Source organism: Orcinus orca, chromosome 2, assembly GCF_937001465.1.
Source record: "Orcinus orca chromosome 2, mOrcOrc1.1, whole genome shotgun sequence".
NCBI lineage: Eukaryota > Metazoa > Chordata > Mammalia > Artiodactyla > Delphinidae > Orcinus > Orcinus orca.
In genome coordinates, this window is record NC_064560.1 from 160035258 (window position 1) to 160054815 (window position 19558).

The window sequence follows — 19558 nt, forward strand, 5'->3', positions numbered from 1 at the left end:
GTCTGCGATTCTTAGTTCCTGCGACTCCATCACACAGTCATTTGTGGTAAAATGGCAGGAAAAGCACGTCCCCTAGGTAATGCCAGATGGTTAGAGAAGCAAACAGATGGATTAGTGTCCCTGATGGAGCTACGCCAAACAAGGATAGGGCGGTGTCTCCAAGAAAGGGCAGACCATATCCTTGTTTGTAACAACACCTGATAAGGAGCCTCCTTTTCAACTTTGTCTCTGGACTAGTTTTTATCTGTAATCAGCAATTGCTTGGGGCTAAACAGATTTGAGTCAAATGCCCATTGCATCATTTGCTGGTGGTTTTTGATTGGCTCAGGTAGTTAACCTCAATCTCCATTCTTCATCTGTAAAATTGGATTTTACATCCTGGGATTATGAAGCTTATGTAGAATAATGAGGTACTTACCACAGAGTACATGCTATTTCCCATCTTTTATTTCTACTAAATGGAAAACAAGAAACATTTCTTCAGAAATACAGATGTTAATGTCCTTTCTGCATCCCTTGCCTTCCTTAAACCTCTTGGTCATTCAACCCTTAGTGACAATTACTGCAATTAAATCAACAGTTGCTGTCCCAGAGATGGGAAATTGGTTTTATTTCCATGTTATTTCTGCTGGATAGCAGTGACTGCCTGGAGTGCTCAGTTAGGGAGGTTCTGAGGGCCGAGTCTCTGCAGAGAAAGATGCCTGCCAGGTTACCAGAGAAAGGCACGGCCTCACGTGTGTTGGCATTGGACTCATTGGTTTACGTGTTTGGGTTGTGCCTTCTGTGTGCTGGGCACTGTGCTGGGCACTGAGCTTATAAAAATGAGACCCATAGGTGGCACCAGTGAAGGCCTCTCTGAGGAAGGGGGACATAGTGGTGAGGAGTCAGCCTTCTTTTATTATTCTGTTAGTGGAGGAGAGAAAGAGGTCAGAGAGACAAGGCAAAAAGAGGAAAGAGAAATAAGAGGAGGAAGGGGAGACAGAAGCGGTAAGAATCTGAAGAAGTCAGCTGTCTACTCTCATGAGAGCCTCCTTTCCTCTTGTTTCCCCTAAAAGTTCACTTTCTCTGATGAATCCACTCAGCATGTATTGAGCTTTATTACATACCAGACACTCTTATCAGTGCTTTGACTAAACACATGGACAAGATTTGGCCCCCTGTTTTCAAGAAAATGGCCTTGAAGGTGAAAAAGAAGGGTCGGTTTTGAAGCACACCTGCAAAGCAGTTTGTGGTTTTAGAAAATGTACATTTTGTAACTGTTTCCATGCCTTACTTAATCTTTATCATAACTCTCTGGGGTGAATTATGATGATTACCCTATTTTTCAGAAAATCACCCCAAGATGAGAGCTTCAATGACCTTGGGGATAACCTCGGATCAGGCCCTTAAAGTTGGACAATGGCAGAGCAGTCCTGGGGCACTGTCTGCTATGCTAGAGCTGCATTGTGGCTTTGTGACCAGGGCAGGGGATTGGGGCTCAGGTAAGGAGTGCTCTGGACTACACAGGACGTCAGCAGAGCCATGGAGGTGTGCCAATGGGCATGGGGTGAATGGAGAGGAAAAGCAGGAGCCCAATCAGAAATTTAGGTTGTGATTTCACTACAAAGATCCTTGAATTCCAAGCTCAGGAGTTTGGGTTTTATGCTGCGGGCAATGCTGCTGAGAGCAGAGATTAAGCTGTCCCTGCTGGCAGCTGCATGGTAATTCAGTTTATTTTTGCCTAAGGTAACATTTTATCACAGGACAGAATATCATTATCAATAACGGCATTCTGATTTTTTCAAGTGAGCATCTGCAGAGTAATCAGAAATTAAATTGGGCCTAAAACAACCCATGCCATATTTAGCAAGAATGTCTTTTACTATTAATAATTTAAGTCACTGAAGTTTCAAAGGGTATCCTCTTTTAGAAAGGTAGCTGGGGATAATTGTTAAGGCTGACTTAGCATTTTTAGACTGTTCTAACATTCACGATCTTTCAGGAGCAGTATTCTTATTTTCCTTATTTTTTCTCATTTTAGTTAACTCTTATTTTTGAAGAATAGGTAAGGTAATTCATATGAAGACGATTTGGTAAAGATAATTGGAGTAAGTACTCTCCATTTGATTTAAAAATCTTTCTCTTTTTTTCTTCCTTTAACAAATTTAGAAAATGTCAGATTAATGCTGGCTGACCATTCCCTGCATATATGATTGCAGTTGAGAATTTCCAGAGCTTATTTGGGAAAGTAAAAATACAAGCCATGGCAATTCTGAATCCCATTCCTTCCCACCTCCTCAAGGACCTTCCTCAATTAGCTCCTCCCTCACCTGTGTCTTCCTCTGACCTCATGCCCAGTCATCACTTCCTAAATTCATGCCTTTCCTCAACCCTTCGGCCACCCTACCTCTCAATTACCAAACTTCTTGAAAGTGTGGTCTACATCTTGGCTATAATGCATCCCTTCACCCTGAATTCTAAATTACCTCTTCCTCATCTTCTAATGGCCTTTTCTCAAGCCCCGATCCCACACATCCCTTTCCTGCAGTATTTGACACAACTACCCAGCTCTCACCAACCCTTCTTTAGAAACTCACCTCCTAATTGGTTCTTGCTTTTCCTTCTTCACTTCTTTCACTGCCTTCCTTGGGCATGCTGCCTGGGCTCCGTCCTTGGTCTTCTCTTCAGGCTCTCTCAACCCTTCCCTTGAATAGAGTTGAATCTACACAAATAACTCTCAGGTTGTATCTCCTGCCCGACCTCTCCTCTAAGAATTAATCTTGTAGATGAGACTAAACATTCTCATCAGCCTATGCTGCCAGCATGTCAAATTCAACCAGTTCAGAATCAAAATCTGCATTGCAGGTGGGTTTTCTGCCTATTGAAAACATACTTGTATTGTCAGCCCATCTGAAAAGCTGTATCATCCACAAGTTTTTTTCTGGATCCCAATAATCTCAGTGCTTCCAGAGCACTTTATTCAAATTTTTTTATGGTTAGTCATTGTAGGCTGAGTGGTCTAATGGTTTTCTGTGTGATAGTCTTATTACTACATAGCTGTGTAGCATTTACACCTCAGTTTTCTCATCTGTAAATGAGGCCTTAATTTAGGGTAGTCTTGAGAATTAAATAAATTAATAAACACTTTAAAGTGTTTACAACAATGCCTGGAACAAAACAAACAACTCCATATATTTATTGTTTTCATCGCTATACTATGAACTCCTTAAAAGTGGGAACTGTGTTTTACTCATTTTTTAATCTCCTGTAGCACTTAGCATAGCAATTTTCACATAATAGATGCTTAAGATATTGTTGAAATGGATAACAGGAGAGATTCATGTGCTCAGAAGTTTTTTAAAATATAGAGCTCAAAATCTCCTGCAGTTTAGGTTTTAGTAGAAAAAAGAATAATACTGGAGAAAAAGGCAACTTCCTCAGGGTCTAACACCCCTTTTACATGTAGGCTGGTACAGCAAGAACTGACATTCATAGAAGTCTTACTGATCATTACCATTACAAGACCCTGAAGAACACTGTGAACCACCAGATTAAGCTGCACTTAACGTTTGCCTCTAAGTGAATTTTATTACATCAGAATTATTCCTTAATAATTAGTTTTAAATAACTCTTATTTAACCATGATTTCAGTTAATGAGAACTTTGGATTCCCAGCTCTGCAAGATCAATGAGCTTCTGGAGTTGAAAAATGAATTGTCACCGTGGCTCCAACATAACAGTTTTTTTTCTTGTTCCACTGTGAATTCATTCTGGTTCAGGATGAATCTGTATATAAAATTAAGCCATGATATCTTGAAGATTTGTGCACTCTTCTTTACTGCCTCTATTCACGGCAGGGTTGTTAGGTAATACCTGGAGTTAAGCACTTTTGTCTTTAACTACAGAGGTCAAAGCAGCAAAATTGTATGTTTGGAAAAATACTCAACCTCCTGTAGATAAGCCCTTGGACTCCCTTGTGTTATGCCTGTTTGTAATTAATATACTTTAGTTGAGTTTTTATTACTAGCAATCAAATAGTCTTGCTGAGGCAGCATTGCTCCTGAGTTAGAGATTGTAGGGAGGGGGCAGAGAAACACAGGAAAGGCGATGTTCTCAGTGGAAAGAGCCCGGGCCTCAAAATCAGACAAATTGTGATCCAAGTCCTTGTTTCATCACTTACTAGTTATGTAAACTTGTGCCAGTTATTTAAACATCTTGACATTCAGTTTCCTCATTTGGACAATAATCATGCAGGATTTTGAAATTCTGAGGATTAGAAGTAATGTTTGTAAAAAGCCCACCAGGCACAGTGTCTGGTTCAATGGTGCTATATTATTGTTAACAAGTTTCATTTTAATAGCTTCAAAGTAACCTTATTGACTAATAAATCATGCAGCTAAATTATGAAATAGTTAATTGGCTAAATACATTTAATATAATAACCAGTTTAGGAAGTAAGGAATAAAATTTTAAATAGGATAAATTTTTATAAAAAAGAAAATAAATAAATGCACTTTACTTGTTAAGAAGAAACTCTATAAAGGCCAGGAAAAAATTGCTCTTGGTTTAGCACTATTCTTCCCAATGGAGATTAAAAATTCTACCATGAACTGGGCACCCAAATGAGTTAATGTGGATAACCTAAAATATAATAGAGTGAAGAAAGTTCCACTTATTCTGTTGGAAATACATTTTTTGGTAGCAAACATCTGGCTTTTCTCTCCCACTTAGAGGAAGCAAAGACATGAGCTAGATTCTACTGTTGAAAATTGGTTGACCAAATATGCATGGATTTACTTCTGGGCTCTCTTATCTATTCTGTTCCGTTGGTCTATATGTCTGTTTTTATGCCAGTATCATACTGTTTTAATTACCATAGCTTTCTAGTATAGTTTGAAATCAGGGAGCATGATACCTCCAACTCTGTTCTTCTTTCTCAAGATTGCTTAAGCTATTCAGGGTTTGTGATTCCATTGCATTTTCTATTTCTGTGAAAAATGCCACTGGAATTTTGATAGGGATTGCACTAAATCTGTATATCACTTTGGGTATTATGTACATTTTAACAATATCAATTCTTCTAATCCATGAACACGAGTATCCATTTATTTGGGTCTTCATCAATTTCTTTCATCAATGTCTTATAGTATTCTGTGCACAGACCTTTCACCTCCTTAGTTAAATTTATTCCTAGGTATTTTATTCTTTTTGATGCTATTGTAAATGGGATTGTTTTCTTGACTTCCTTTTTGGATAGATCAATGTTGATGTAAAGAAATGCAACTAATTTTTGGATGTTGACTTTGTATCCTGCAACTTTACTGTATTTGTTTTTTAGTTCTAACAATGTGTGTGTGTGTGTGTGTGTGTGTGTGTGTGTGTGGGTAATCTTTAGGGTTTTCTACATACAGGATCATGTCATCTGCAAATAGAGATAATTTTACTTCTTCTATTTTGCTTTGGATGCCTTTCATTTCTTTTCCTTGTGTGATTGCTCTTGCTAGTACTTCCAGTACTATGTTAAATAGAAGTGGTGAGAGTGGGCATCAGAGCTTAGAGGAAGAGGTTTCAGTTTTTGCCATTGATTATGATGTTAGCAGTGGGCTTTTCATAAACGGCCTTTATTATGTTGAAGAAATTTCCTTTTATACCTATTTTGTTGAGAATTTTTATCATGAATGGATGTTGATCTTTGTCAAATGCTTTCTCTGCATCTGAGAAGCTCATGTGATTTTTATCTTTTATTCTGTTAATGTGGGGTATCACATTGATTGATTTGAGTATGTTAAACTAAACTCGTATCCCAGGGATAAATCCTACTTGGTCATGGTGTATTATCTTTTTGATGATGCTGTTGAATTCAGTTTGCTAGTATTTTATAGAGGATTTCTACATCTATGTTAATCAGAGATATTAGCTTGTAGTTTTCTTTTTGTGTCTTTGGCTTTTGTATCAGGGCAATGCTGGCCTCATGAGTCTGAAACTATTCTCTCTACCTCTATTTTTGGGAAGAGTTTAACAAGGATTGGTATTCATTCTTTGGATGTTTAGTAGAATTCAGCTATGAAGCCATCTGGTCCTGTGCTTTTTTTATTAGGGGGTTTTTGATTACTACGTCAATCTCCTTATTTGTTATTGGTCTGTTTAGGCATTCTATTTCTTCTTGATAAAGTCTTGGTAGGTTGTGTGTTTCTAGAAATTTATCCATTTCTCCTTTGTTATCCAATTGGTGTGCATATAATTGTTCATAATAGTCTCTTATGATCCTTTTTATTTCTGAAGCTTCTATTGTAATGTCTCTTTCATTTCTGATTTCATGTCTTTTCTCTTTTCTTTTTTATCTAGCTAAGTATTTGTCAGTTTTATATTTTGAAAAACGAACTCTTAGTTTTGTTGATTTTTTTTTAATAACTTTATTCAGTTGCTTATGTGATGCCCTTTATTTTGTTCCCTTACTGATAATGATTTTTTTTTTTTGCGATACATGGGCCTCTCACTGTTGTCGTCTCTCCCGTTGCAGAGCACAGGCTCCGGACGCGCAGGCCCAGCGGCCATGGCTCATGGGCCTAGCCGCTCCGCGGCATGTGGGATCCTCCCGGACTGGGGCACAAACCCGTGTCCCCTGCATCAGCAGGCGGACTCTCAACCACTGTGCCACCAGGGAAGCCCAGTTTTGTTGATTTTTAAAAATTGTTTTTCTATTCTCTATTTGACTTATTTCTGCTCCAATCTTTATTATTTCCTTCCTTCTTCTAACTTTAGATTTAGTTTGTTCTTTTTTAGTTCCTTGGGGTGTAAAGTTACATTGTTTATTTGACATCTTCTTTTTTAATGTAGGTGTTTATCACCATAAACTTTCCTTAGTACTGCCTTTGCTGCATACCATAAGTTTTGGTAATTTGTGTTTTTGTTTTCATATTTCATGAGAAATTTTTAAAATTCCCTTTTGATCCAGTGGTTGTTCAAGACTGTATTATTTAATTTCCATCTGTTTATGAATTTTCCACATTTTCTTTGTTACTGATTTCTAGCTTCATTCCATTGTGGTCCAAAAGGTACATGATATAATTTCTATTTCATTAAATTTTTTAAGAGTTGTTTTGTGACCTAACATGTGATCTATCATGGAGAACATTCTATGTGCACTTGAGAAGAATGTGTATTCCTCTGCTGTTGGGTAAAAGTTGCATATGTCTGTTAGGTCCAGTTGATCTCTAGTGTTGTTCAAGTCCACTGTTTCTTTATCAATCTTTCTGTCTGGATGTCTACCCATTATTGAATGTGAGGTGTTGAAGTCTCCTCCTATTATTGTATTGCTGTAAATTCCTTCATTCAGATTTGTCAATATTTGTTTTATATACTTAGGTGTTCTAAAGTTGGATGCGTATATATTTACAATCATTATATCTTCCTGTTGAATTGACCCTTTTATCATTATGTAATACCTTCTTTGTCTCCAAACACAGTTTTTTTAAAAAATCAATTTATTTATTTATTTCATTTTTATTTTTGGCTGTGTTGGGTCTTTGTTGCTGCACATGGGCTTTCTCTACTTGTGGCAAGCGGGGGCTACTCTTCATTGTGGTGCGCAGGCTTCTCATTGCAGAGGCTTCTCGTGTTGTGGAGTGCAGGCTCTAGGCATGCGGGCTTCAGTAGTTGTGGCACGCAGGCTCAGCAGTTGTAGCTCATGGGCTCTAGAGTGCAGGCTCAGTAGTTGTGGCACACGGGCTTAGTTGCTCTGTGGCATGTGGGATCTTCCTGGACCAGGGATCAAACCTGTATCCCCTGCATTGGCAGGCGGATTCTTAACCACTGCACCACCAGGGAAGTCCCCCAAACACAGTTTTGACTTAAAGTCTACTTTACCAACAAACTTCATACTTTATATTCTCATGTTGCCATTTAGTGTCCTTTCATTTCTACTTGCAAAACTCCCTTTAGCATATTGGGGAGCAACCAGAGAGAACTAATTCCAGCAGGATTCTTTTAAAAGGCAACTGGGACACAGGATACAAAATAATTCATTTCAATTTACTCATCAAAGAAAATGTGGCCAGCTAAGTTAATTCTGTAATATTGAATGTATTGAACTAAAGAAAAAATTTAAAGAAAAAAATCATAGTGTGGAGCTTGAGATTGGTGCCAATATAAAGCACTAGAGAAGAAAGTTGGAGTGTGAAGAGAAAATGACCCTTTGCCTAGATCTACAGAGTTTGTTTATTGCTCCTTAGCCACAACCACACTGGCTGATGCCAAACTGCAGTGGGGTCTCCTGTATGCCCCACCCACTCCCTACACTCAGAAGAGAGTGCTAAAGTTTGGACGCCTGAAGCTGCCCTATACAATGACAAAGTGGCAGTTGCTGGAACCCCATAATAGTGAAGCAAGGCCCAACACTCGGCTACACTCAAGTACACTTTGGTAAAGGAGGAGCTGTCCCACTACTTCTCAGCAGTAATTCCTTACAGTGAGAAACAACTGGGGAAACAGAGCTGGGCTCTGCACAGAAGGAAAAATCTTCACAGTGGTGTAAGGGCCAGCATGAGACTCAGGGGGTTCTACGAGTTGAACTGTGTCCTCAATAAAAGATATGTTTAAGTCCCAAACCCCAGAATGTGAGCTTATTTGGAAATAGGATCTTTACAGACCAATCAAGTTAAAATGAGGTCATTGGGGGCCCTAATCCATATGACTGGTGTCCTTACGAAAAGGGAAAATTTGTACACAGAGGGAAGATGATGTGAAGACACACAGTGAGAAGATGGCTTTGTGCCTGGAGTGATGCACCTACAAGCCAAGGAATGCCATGGACTGCTGGCAACCACCAGAAGCTAGAAGAGGCAAGGAAGAATCCTCCCCTAGAACTATCAGAGAGAGCACGGCCCTGCCAACACCTTGGTTTTGGACTTTTAACCACCAGAACTGTGCCAGAATAAATTTCTGTCATTTTTTTAAAACTTTTTTTTAATATATATTTTTCAACATCTTTATTAGAGTATAATTGCTTTACAATATTGTTGTTAGTTTCTGCTGTTTAACAAAGTGAATCAGCTATACGTATACATATATCCCCATATTCCCTCCCTCTTGCGTCTCTCTCCCACCCTCACTATCTGTCATTTTAAGTCATCCAGTTTTTGGTACTTTGTTAGGGCAATACAAGGAAACTGATATAGGTGGGGAAAGAGCAGAGAATATACAACTATCCTACTCCCTTTTTCCTGAAATCATCCATAAAATATACCACAGCTTCTTCACCTACTCACCCCCTGCTTGCTTAACTCATGTGTAGGCTATAAGAATCTTCTACTGTTCGCTAGTTTCAGGATAACCTCACTCACTCTTTGTCCCTGAGGGCTCTATCCTTGGTCTGCTTCTTACCTGGGCATTGGATCCTCACATTATTTCCATCATCTCAAATATCACTCTGACTGATGCTTCCTGTAAAAGCAGGATCATATGTGCCCTGTGTTCCATCTGTTAAAATTCTGCATCCATACCTATCATTTTGTCAGGCTGGAGTTTCCTCAGGAAACTTTCTTCACCACTGCTAGCAAACAGAATTCCTCATTAGATCCTCTGAATGAGCAGCTGCTTATGAAAGGAATTCTGGGCTCTCCGGAGGGAGGCAAATGCTGCACATGCAGACCTTGTAGAAGGTTAATCTGACACAATAAAGCCATTTAGAAGAAACTTTATCTCAAAGGTTGTACACTGAAACACACACACACACACACACACACACACACACTTCTCTTCTAACCTAGTAACCATAAAAAATAGCAAGCACCAAACCAAGCTTATTATCTTCCTTCCCCAGACAAGCTCTTCTGGGCTTTCTAACCTGAAAAATGGTATTGCACTCTGCTGATCAGCTAGTCTCTGACAGAGCTGGGGCTAGGGTGAGGCGAGCAAGCTGCCTAGGGTGCAGAATTTAAGGAGGCACTCACTCTCAGGGTCAGCCTTGGTCTTGAACTCCCACATGTAGTCAATCACCAACTCCAGTCCCATCCCCCTCCACGTCATCTCTCTTAGTGGCTCCTCTGTGCACAGTGGGTGCTAGGCATGCTGGGTTGATACAGAGGATCAGGGACAGATGAATATATCCTTTGTATTCTCAGCTGCCTTAGTAGAAGCCTTGTCGTTCATTTGTCACCTGTCTGCTGTTAGTTATGTCACAATTATCTCCTATATTCTTCTAATCTCCAGTAACATACATCCTCATTGTGTCTATGCATCTCTCTGAGATCTAAAAAATAGAGCACAAAATCCTTAACATTCAAGTTTCTTTTTAGTGTGGTTCAACCCACCCTTTCAGCCTTGCCTGGCACTACATTCCCACCCAAGCACTTTACAGCACAATTCAGCGTATTACTCACTGTTCTCTGCATATGCCATGTGCCTCCATGTCTTAGCACCTTAGTCCATGTTCTTTCTTCATACTGGGATGAACCTTCTCCCTCTGGAAAAAGCCAAATCAGAACCCAGCCCCAAAGTCCACCTCTGAGAATCCTTCTCTGTTGCTCTAGTCTTACACTGCAGCTCTTATTTCATGCTGCCTTTTACTTAGTGAGCATTTCCACATAGCCATCTCCCATCACCCCCAGTCTTGGCTGTTGGCACAGTGTCTAGTTAGTTAGCTATGTTGTCATCACAATACTTTGCACAGAAGGGTAACTCCATGAGTACTTATTGAATCCAAGTCCAAAACTGGTCAAAGGCAGCTTTTTTTAAGTAACTATCCTTTTTTCTCTAATTTTTATTTCTCCTATTGCTATTACTTTCATCCACTTCTACCTCATCATCTTTGACTTTTGACTTTAACAGTGAAATAACATAGGCAATTGGACTTCTGCAAAAAGTAGTGAACAATCCTTAGAAGACTTAGCTTGGTGAGGGCAGGAATGACTATCTCTCTTATTCACAGCCCTGTTCTGAGTGCTTGGCACACAGAAGGTGCTCCATAAATAATTACCAAAACAGTGAGTTCATAGCAATTATAATTGTTTTATGACAATATTGTGTTGCATATTATTATAAGAAGTTTATGAAAGGATTTATATAACTTTCAAGTTTTAAAAAAACTATTTAAATTATCTGCATAAACCCCACAGAGTACAATATTAAGGGTGTTTTCCAGTTTTACCAGTCTCCAGTGATTTCTATTAATAACCCAAAGGAGCCATATACTACTTTGGAGTTGGACTGTGTGGTCCTGGACACAGTAGTAAAGTGAGCACTTGGCCTCAGCCTTCCCAGCACGTTCACGGGAGATTTATTTCTTAGAGCTTTTGCATTTTCTGGTGAGATCATGAGAAGAGAGGGAGAAGTTTCTACATTTAGTAACATTTATTTATGCATTCAGTATCAAGTACATAAGTGCAAATATCCAGAGTCCATAATTAAGTCCATTAGGAACTACAGAGAAAGTAATACAAATTGTAATAAAGTTAACATGCTGGTACTCTTTAGTTACCATACATGTAAATCAGCCCATCAGTCTCACACAACAAAAGTACTGCATGTTTGTTTTGGGTTTATTTGTTTATTTAATTATTTTAATTTATACAAAACTGATTATCCTAAGTACGGTCGACTTGTTTTTATTTTTATGTTGTGTGTGTTGGAAAAACACTTAAACATCGATCTACAAGTCTATATATTGTTATTAAAGATTAATCCAAGCAACAACCCAAGGACATATAAGCGATTTCCACTATTGCATCAGTGCACTGGGCAGGAAAGGCCTAGCCACAGGGAACATGAGAAGCTACAGAAGCATTGCAGAGAGAAGAACACCGACGAAGGAAAGATAAGTTGGGTTCTCACCATCATGCACTTTTTTTTAGCAACACAAAATTAAAAACCACATCTAATACACTTTTCTCTATGCTTTAGTGCTTGACACAGTGACTCAAATACCCTAAGAGTACAGAAACAGCCTAAAAACAGCTGTTTTAAAGTTTGTCTCTAAGATTATGATACTGGGGGGGAGAAACAATCAATTTATAGTAACATATAAGACAGAGCTGTTACCACTTCAGACATTCCTCTTGGTGTCCAGTCCCTGGTGGGGTACTGATTTACTCAGTGTGCCTTTTAGCGCCTGGGATTTTAGCCTGAATCCTAAAAAAACAATATCAGAAGATGGTAAATCACAAGTGTTATTAATGAAATCATTTAATGACATCATTATGTGTTGTTGCTTTAATTAACTAAGTGACCAAATCGCTTAATATTCCAAAAGATATAATTTTTATGTGTGTCTATAAACACATTTCTATGCAGCAATAAGAAGAAAATATAAATTAGATAATGAATGACCCAAGGAAGCCATATTCCTTAAATTATAACTTTTTAGGTAGACAAAGAGGTCAATTTATTTCAGAATTATAGAAACTGTGATATAGTTAGGTGACCATTTATCACTCAATCTGGGACACTTCTGAAGGAGAAAGAGGGTGCTGTTACTAACTACGCTAGGACAACAAGCATAAACATGGCTGATTCCAGTAAAGAAACGTATGGTCACCCTCAGCGTAAACTGCCCAGAGCTAGAGTTAAGAAACCTGAATCCTAGTTTCAGCTCTCTACTAATTAGCTGTGTGACATAGGCCAGCTAATGAGCTTTCCTGGTCCTAGAGTATTTATTAGGTACAAATTAGACATCTCCAATGCCCCTAAAATTCTGCGATTCTCACAGTATTATTTTAGGGTAGGTTTATACTGGAAGCATTTTGTTTCATTAAATCAAAGCTTTATGAGCTCCCCATGCAGAGTCTGACTGAGACCTTCCTCTGTCCTAGTACCCTTCTACATGCTGGAATTCAGTGAACAGAAGGGAGAAGGTCCTGCTCTCATGGAGCTTTCATTCTCCTAGGGGTTGAGGAGCCATAAACAAACAAGTAGACAAACAAGAGAAGTACATATGGTGATAAATGCTATAAAAAAAAACCAAACAAGACGGAATGATAGGCAGTGAGGGGGCAGCAGTGATAAGGTGGGAGATGCCTACTTTAAATCCACTTATGTAAGAAACAGATGCCCAAAGGGGCCACCAGGCAAACATCTGGGTGTGAAGTGTTTCAGGAAGAGGAAGCAGGGAGTGCAGAGGCCACAAAGTGAGGACAAGCTTAGGAGGCAAGGAGAGTAGAGAACAGTGTGCTTGGGGAGCGAGCAGGGGAGGCCTGAGAGGCAGGTGGTAACCCAACGGTGTTGGAACTTGTGGGCAGTGGTAAGGAATTTAGATTCTATTTTGTGGATGGGAAGCCATTGATGAATTTTAGGCAGAGGAATGATGTGACCAAAGAAGATCATGATGGTGGTTATGTGAAAAAACTGGGGAAACAGAGGTGAGAGAAATAACGGATGGGGGGAAACTATAGCAGTCCAGGTGCCAGATGGCAATGGCCTGGGTGTTATAGAACTGGAGCATTGGAAATGGAGTGAAGTGAACACTCTGGGGATCTAGTGTGGAGATGGAGCTGACAGAGCCCACCTGTCATGTTGATGGATTGCATGTGCAGGCAAGAGAAAGACAAGAGAATAATCAAGGAAGATTCTTTGATTTTTGGCCTGAGCAACCAGGTAAATGATAATGCCATTTACCAAGATGGTGACGACTGAAGGAAAAATAAATTCTGGGCTGAAACTGCAAGATCTGTTTGGCCACGTTGAATTTGAAATGTATTTGGGACATTCAAGAGAAAACATCAGATAAGCAGATGAATAGACCTGGCTCTCAGTAAACCTTTCTTTTTTAGATTTACTTTTATTATTTATTTATTTATTTTTATTTATTTTTGGCTGCATCAGGTCTTAGTTGCAGCACGTGGGATATTCGTTAAGGCATGCAGGATCTTTTCTTGCACCGCGCACGCTTCTCTCTAGTTTTGGCATGTAGGCTCCAGGGCGCGTGGGGCTCTGTAGTTTGTGGCACACAGGCTCTCCAGTTGAGGGGCGTGGACTTAGTTGCCCTGTGGCATGTGGGATCTTAGTTCCCTGACCAGGGATCGAACCCGCATCCCCTGCATTGTAAGGCGGATTCTTTACCACTGGACCACCAGGGAAGTCCCTCAGTAAATTTAGACTTTATTTAGACTTTATACATCTATTCATAACATCTAGACTTGCATTGATTTTTAAAAAAATGTCTCAAGCACATCACTGACTCATATTTAGCTATGAACAGTTAACCAATTAAAACCCTCCAGCTATTTTTTTTATACACAGTACTGTTGTACCCTATATCATCCTCACCTCCCTCTCCTCCCATTCTATATTTGTAAAGCTGACTTTTAAAAACCTAAACTTGTGGAGATACACGTTTTGGAGTCCTTGACATAGAGATAAACTTTGAGGCCACAGGACTGGATGAAAGGTGAACCAGAGAAGGAGGAGCCAAGAGAAGACACTGGGAGAAAGCAGCTGAGGCTCGAGCAGTGTCACTAGTCAAGACTAGTGTTTAACAAAGATAGCAGTAGTGACGAAGAGTATCTGAGAGATTGAGAGGGATGAGGATGGAGTGATGACTGCAAGATATGGCAATATGGAAGTCACTGGGTCCCTGACAAAGAGCAACTTCAGTGCTCAGGGTGAAGGCCTGATAGAAGTGAGGTGGGGAGAGATGAAAGAGATATCAAGGACAGAAGACTGGAGAAATTATGATTGTGGAAATAAGCACGTACAGGCAGAAACTGATAACGCAGCAGAGAGTGCGAAACATTCCAACAGAGACATCTTAGGTCGGTCTTCTCAAAAGTTTAAGATATAGAGCTCTACCCACCACCAGTCCCTCCCATCAGGAAGCTTGCACAAGCCTCTTAGATAGCCTCATCCACCAGAGGGCAGACAGCAGAAGCAAGAAGAACTACAATTCTGCAGCCTGTGGAAGGAAAACCACATTCACAGAAAGATAGACAAAAATGAAAAGGTAGAGGAGTTTTTACCAGATGAAGGAACAAGATAAAACCCCAGAAAAACAACTAAATGAAATGGAGATAGGCAACCTTCCAGAAAAAGAATTCAGAATAATGATAGTGAAGATGATACAGGACCTCAGAAAAAGAATGGAGGCAAAGATCGAGAGGATGCAAGAAATGTTTAATAAAGACCTAGAAGAATTAAAGAACAAACAAACAGAGATGAACAATACAATAACTGAAATGAAAAATACACTAGAAGGAATCAATAGCAGAATAACTGGGGCAGAAGAACGGATAAGTGACCTGGATGACAGAATGGTGAAATTCACTGCCATGCAACAGAATAAAGAAAAAAGAATGAAAAGAAATAAAGACAACCTAAGAGACCCCTGGGACAACATTAAACGCAACAACATTCGCGTTACAGGGGTCCCAGAAGGAGAGAGAGAGAAAGGACCAGAGAAAATATTTGAAGAGATTATAGTCAAAAACTTCCCTAACATGGGAAAGGAAATAGCCACCCAAGTCCAGGAAGCGCAGAGAGTCCCATAAAGGATAAACCCAAGGAGAAACACGGCAAGACACATAGTAATCAAATTGACAAAAATGAAAGACAAAGAAAAATTATTGAAAGCAACAAGGGAAAAATGACAAATAACATACAAGGGAACTCTCATAAGGTTAACAGCTGATTTCTCAGCAGAAACTCTACAAGCCAGAAGGGAGTGGCACAATATATTTAAAGTGATGAAAGGGAAGAACCTATAACCAAGATTACTCTACCTGGCAAGGATCACATTCACATTCAGTAGAGAAATCAAAAGCTTTACAGACAAGCAAAAGCTAAGAGAATTCAGCACCACCAAACCAGCTCTACAACAAACGCTAAAGGAACTTCTCTAAGTGGGAAACACAAGAGAAGAAAAGGAGCTACAAAAAACAAACCCAAGGGGCCTCCCTGGTGGCGCAGTGGTTGAGAATCTGCCTGCCAATGCAGGGGACACGAGTTCGAGCCCTGGTCTGGGAGGATCCCACATGCCGCGGAGCAACTGGGCCCGTAAGCCACAACTACTGAGCCTGCATGTCTGAAGCCTGTGCTCCCCAACAAGAGAGGCCGCGATGGTGAGAGGCCCACGCACCGCAATGAAGAGTGGCCCCCGCTTGCCACAACTAGAGAAAGCCCTCACACAGAAACGAAAGACGCAACACAGCAAAAATAAATTAATTAATTAATAAACTCCTACCCCCAACATTTAAAAAAAAAACAAAAAAAAAAACCAAACCCAAAACAATTAAGAAAATGGTCATAGGCACATACATATCGATAATTACCTTAAAGCTGAATGGATTAAATGCTCCAACCAAAAGACACAGACTCACTGAATAGATACAAAAACAAGACCCATATATATACTGTCTACAAGAGACCCACTTCAGACCTGGGGAAACATACAGACTGAAAGTGAGGGGATAGAAAAAGATATTCCATGCAAATGGAAATCAAAAGAAAGCTGGAGAAATACTACTCATATCAGATAAAACAGACTTTAAAATAAAGAATGTTATAAGAGACAAGGAGGACACTACATAATGATCAAGGAATCAATCCAAGAAGAAGATGTAACAATTATAAATATATATGCACCCAACAAAGGAGCACCTCAATATATAAGGCAACTGCTAACAGCTATAAATGAGTAAATCAACAGTAACACAATACTAGTGGGGGACTTTAACACCTCAGTTACACCAACGGAGAGATCATCCAGACAGAAAATTAAAAAGGAAACACAAGCTTTAAATGATACAACAGCAGAGAGATTTAATTGACGTTTATAGGACATTCCACCCCAAAACAGCAGATTACACTTTCTTCTCAAGTGCACAGAGGACACTCTCCAGGATAGATCACATCTTGGGTCACAAATCAAGCCTCGGTAAATTTAAGAATAATGGAATCATATCAGGCATCTTTTCCGACCACAACGCTATGAGATTAAAAATCAATTACAAGGAAAAAAACGTAAAAAACACAAACACATGGAGGCTAAACAATACATTACTAAATAACCAAGAGATCACTGAAGAAATCAAAGAGGAAATCAAAAAATACCTAGAGACAAATGACAACGAAAACACGATGATCCAAAACCTACGGGATGCAGAAAAAGCAGTTCTAAGAGGGAAGTTTATAGCAATACAATCCTACCTCAAGAAACAAGAAACATCTCAAATAAACAAACAAACCTTACACCTAAAGGAACTAGAGAACGCAGAACAAACAAAACCCAAAGTTAGTAGAAGGAAAGAAATCATAAAGATGAGAGCAGAAATAAATGAAATAGAGACAAAGAAAACAATAGCAAAGATCAATAAAACTAAAAGCTGGTTCTTTGAGAAGATAAACAAAATTGATAAACCTTTAGCCAGATTCACCAAGAAAAAAGGGAGAGGAATCGAGTCAATAAAATTAGAAACAAAAAGGAGAAGTTACAATGGACACCACAGAAATACAAAGCATCCTAAGAGACTACTACAAGCAACTCTAGGCCAATAAAATGGATAACCTGGAAGAAGTGGACAAATTCTTAGAAAGGTATAACCTTCCAAGACTGAACCAGGAATAAATAAAAAATATGAACAGACCAATCACAAGGAATGAAATTGAAACTGTGATTAAAAATCTTACAACAAACAGACATTCAGGACCAGATGGCTTCACAGGTGAATTCTATCAAACTTTTAGAGAAGAGCTAACACCCATCCTTCTCAAACTCTCCAAAAAATTGCAGAGGAAGGAACACTCCCAAATTCATTCTATGAGGCCACCATCACCCTGATACCAAAACCAGACAAAGATACTACAAAAAAAAGAAAATTACAGAGCAATATTACTGATGAATATAGATACAAAAATCCTCAACAAAATACTAGCAAACAGAATCCAATACACATTAAAATGATCATACACCATGATCAAGTGGGATTTATCCCAGGGATGCAAGGATTCTTCAGTATATGCAAATCAATCAATGTGATATACCATATTAACAAATTGAAGAATAAAAACCACATGATCATCTCAATAGATGCAGAAAAAGCTTTTGACAAAATTCAACACCCATTTATGATAAAAACTCTCCAGAAAGTGGGCAAAGAGGGAACCTACCTCATCATAATAAAGGCCATATGACAAACCCACAGACAACATCATTCTCAATGGTGAAAAACTGAAAGTATTTCCTCTAAAATCAGGAACAAGACAAGGATGTGCATTCCTGCCACTATTATTCAACATGGTTTTGGAAGTCCTAGCCACGGCAATCAGAGAGGAAAAAGAAATAAAAGGAATACCAATTGGAAAGAAGAAGGAAAACTGTCACTGTGTGCAGATGACACGATACTATACATAGATAATCCTAAAGATGCCAGGAGAAAACTACTAGAGCTAATCAATGAATTTGGTAACACTGCAGGATACAAAATTAATGCACAGAAATCTCTTGCATCCCTATACACTACCAACAAAAGATCTGAAAGAGAAATTAAGGAAACAATCCCATTCACCATTGCAACGAAAAGATAAAATACCTAGGAATAAACTTACCAAGGGAGGTAAAAGACTTGTACTCAGAAAACTATAAGACACTGATGAAAGAAATCAAAGATGACACAAACAGATGGAGAGATATACCATGTTCTTGGATTGGAAGAATCAATATTGTGAAAATGACTATACTACCCAAATCAATCTACAGATTCAGTGCAATCCCTATGAAATTACCAGTGGCATTTTTTTTACAGAACTAGAACAAAAAATCTAAAAATTTATATGGAGACACAAAGACCCCGAATAGCCAAAGCAGTCTTGAGGGAAAAAAACGGAGCAGGAGGAATCAGACTCCCTGACTTCAGACTGTACTAGAAAGCTACAGTAATCGAGACAATATTGTACTGGCACAAAAACAGAAACATAGATCAATTGAACAGGATAGAAAGCCCAGAGATAAACCCACGCACCTATGGTCAACTAATCTATGACAAAGGAAGCAAGGATATACAATGGAGAAAAGACAGTCTCTTCAATAAGTGGTGCTGGGAAAACTGGACAGCTACATGTAAAAGAATGAAATTAGAACACTCCCTAACACCTTACACAAAAATAAACTCAAAATGGATTAGAGACCTAAATGTAAGACTGGACACTATAAAACTCTCAGAGGAAAACATAGGAAGAACACTCTTTGACATAAATCACAGCAAGATCTTTTTTGATCCATCTCCTAGAGTAATGGAAATAAAAACAAAAATAAACAAATGGGACCTAATGAAACTTCAAAGCTTTTGCACAGCAAAGGAAACCATAAACAAGATGAAAAGACAACCCTCAGAATGGGAGAAAATATTTGCAAGTAAATCAACAGACAAATGATTAATCTTCAAAATATATATAAACAGCTCTTGCAGCTCAATATTACAAAAACAAACAACTGAATCCAAAAATGGGCAGAAGACCTAAACAGACATTTCTCCAAAGAAGAAATATAGATGGCCAAGAAGTACATGAAAAGCTGGTCAACATCACTAATTATTAGAGAAATGAAAATCAAAACTCAATGAGGTATCACCTCACACCAGTTAGAATGGGCATCATC

The 19558-nt window shown here is 38.9% G+C and overlaps 1 protein-coding gene across 4 annotated transcripts in view; it reads right to left on the reverse strand.

The window, feature by feature from the left end:
- Positions 1-11305: 11305 nt before the first annotated feature.
- RTN1 (reticulon 1) overlaps positions 11306-19558 on the reverse strand; it is a 413685-nt gene continuing 405432 nt past the window's right edge. For all 4 annotated transcript variants that reach the window (XM_049706380.1, XM_049706379.1, XM_004279291.3 and 1 more), the window contains one exon: positions 11306-12105. In XM_049706380.1, coding sequence (XP_049562337.1) covers positions 12063-12105 — 43 coding nt within the window. In that variant the 3' untranslated portion in view covers positions 11306-12062. The remainder of the gene's footprint in view (positions 12106-19558) is intronic.